Genomic DNA, 2,500 nt, shown 5'->3' on the forward strand with positions numbered 1-2,500 from the left:
TTCAGTACCGACTGTCGGCCGGAAGGAAAGACGGGAAGAGCTCAGAGCAACGAGATGCCGAACCAGGAGAAGTTTCCTGTGACGCTCCTCCTGGAACTCACCTTCTGCCTTCCTTCTGGACTGCCCTGAGGTTCAGGTTTTTCTTAGTATTCAGCCTGTTGTGTGTGACCATCTGCTGCTTTACAATGACCAGATGTCTCCATCAAATGGCGCCCGGCCTGAAAACCCATCAGCCGTTTGATGCGGTAGAGAAGGCGGTGGGCAGTGTGTGTCCTAAGCACGGCAGACCTCTGGAGCTCTACTGCAAGAACGAACAGATGCCCATATGTCAGTCCTGCGCCGGCTCAAATCACAGATTTCACGACGTTGTTGCCCTGAAAGAGGAATATGAGGCAAAGTTCAAAGATCTTCAGGAAACACAGGCCGTGATTCAGCAGAAGATCCAGGAGAGACAGCAGAAAATACAGGAGGTCAAACATACGGTTTCGTTGAGCTGTGAAGCTGCAGACAGACAGCTAGCCGATGGAGTTCAGGTCTTTGCCGCTTTGACAAAGACTGTGGATGAAAATCAGGCCCAGGTCCTTGGGTGGATTTCAGCGATGCACCAAACGACTGTGAAGCAGGCCGAAGGTTTCGTGGAAGAGCTGGAGCTGGAAATCTCTGAGCTGACGGAGAGGCGGACTGAGGTGGAGCAGCTCTCACGCTTAGAAGACCACCTCCACTTCCTGCAGAGCTTCCCATTCTTGAACACTGCTCCTCTCGCCCGCGACTTGCCAGATGTCAGCATTCCTCCAGCGTCCTATAAGGGAGTCCTGAGGATGGCGGTGGTGGTTGCAGTGAGTCAGCTGAGAGAGAAAGCCACACGTGAGATGAAGAAGCTACAGGAAGCTGAGCCGTGGAGCTTCAGTTGGAATGCAGTGAATGTGACTCTGGACGCTGATACAGCTCATCCCGAACTCATCGTATCCGATGACGGGAAACGAGTCGACTACAGTGGCGTGTGGAACAAAGTCCCAGACAACCCAAAGAGATTTGACCGTCTATGTTGTGTCTTAGGAAAGCAGAGTTTCTCTTTTAGGAGATTTTATTACGATGTTCAAGTTAAAGGAGAGACTGCGTGGATATTGGGAGTGGCCAAAGAGTCTGTCAACAGGAAGGGAGAAGTTCAACGAAACTCTAAAAATGGCATCTGGGCTCTATTTCATATACAAGGAGACCAGTACGTTCCACTTACTGGCCAGTTTGAGCCTCTCACTGTGAAAGATGCGCCTGGCAAGGTGAGGGTGTTCGTGGATTACAAGGAGGGTCTGGTCTCCTTCTATAACGTAGATTCAGCAGCTCTGATCTACTCCTTCACTGGCTGCTCCTTCACTGAGAGACTCCACCCCTTCTTCTGCCCTTTACATAAGGACTCCACCCTTCTCACCACAGCTGTTGGTGAAATAAAATGAAACGCGATCTATTGGTTTAGTGTACAGAGACACGCATTGCCACTTTTTTCTTTGTCCCTTTTGTTTTTATTGGGACGACGTTACGTTAAAAAAGTAAAGGACTTTCTTGGCATTATTTTCATCCTGAATGACACAACAGATACAAAGGTATGCCATGATACTTCTATATTTTCTGTGCTTTGGTACAGATGCTGCTGTTCAAAATGTCCATTGATGATGTGCTTGATTTAAAATAACTGCTGGCTAACTTGCCCTCTCTAACTTTATACATTACTACTGGGCAGCCATCATCCAACAACTCCCAAACTGGATAGAAATGCTTCATAATATTTGTGCTGTACTGATTGTAAAACTAAATCTATTAAAATAAATGCTGGGTTATTTCAATGCTCTGTGATTTCCAACACTGAGACACTTATTCAAGTACTTCAACAATGCAGGCCTCAGGGGGGTCGTTATCAATAACATTATATATGAGCCGCAGAAAGGCTCATCTCTACTAGCAAGTTGAAAGCTTTGCTTTAATTATTATGGATCAACTTCAGGGTTTGTAAATCAAGGATAGGTTACATTGTTGGATTAGTGTGGATGAAATTATTAGATTCATATTCATGAGATTCCAGGTGGCAACTTCCAGCTCTGGGAAGGTAAGACAATGCTTAAAGCTGTATTCTCTCTCCTGACCACCGGGGGGCGACTCCTCTGGTTGTATAGAAATCTATGCTTCATGTGGTAAAGCTGCATTCTCTCTCCTGACCACCAGGGGGCGACTCCTCTGGTTGTATAGAAGTCTATGCTTCATATGTTAAATCTGCATTATCTCTCCTGACCACCAGGGGGCGACTCCTCTGGTTGTATAGAAGTCTATGCTTCATGTGTTAAAGCTGCATTCTCTCTACTGACCACCAGGGGGCGACTCCTCTGGTTGTATAGAAGTCTATGCTTCATGTATTAAAGCTGCATTCTCTCTCCTGACCACCAGGGGGCGACTCCTCTGGTTGTATAGAAGTCTATGCTTCATGTGTTAAAGCTGCATTCTCTCTCCTGAC

At 46.8% G+C, this 2,500-nt stretch overlaps 1 protein-coding gene across 1 annotated transcript in view; it reads left to right on the forward strand.

The window, feature by feature from the left end:
- LOC117726527 (E3 ubiquitin-protein ligase TRIM39-like) overlaps positions 1-1,819 on the forward strand; it is a 9,705-nt gene extending 7,886 nt beyond the window's left edge. Inside the window, exon 3 of the mRNA XM_034526848.1 lies at positions 1-1,819. This exon is cut by the window's left edge and continues 211 nt beyond it. Within this exon, the coding sequence (XP_034382739.1) occupies positions 1-1,451 (1,451 nt within the window). The 3' untranslated portion in view covers positions 1,452-1,819.
- Positions 1,820-2,500: the final 681 nt, after the last annotated feature.

This window comes from Cyclopterus lumpus, chromosome 23 (assembly GCF_009769545.1).
Source record: "Cyclopterus lumpus isolate fCycLum1 chromosome 23, fCycLum1.pri, whole genome shotgun sequence".
Lineage (NCBI taxonomy): Eukaryota > Metazoa > Chordata > Actinopteri > Perciformes > Cyclopteridae > Cyclopterus > Cyclopterus lumpus.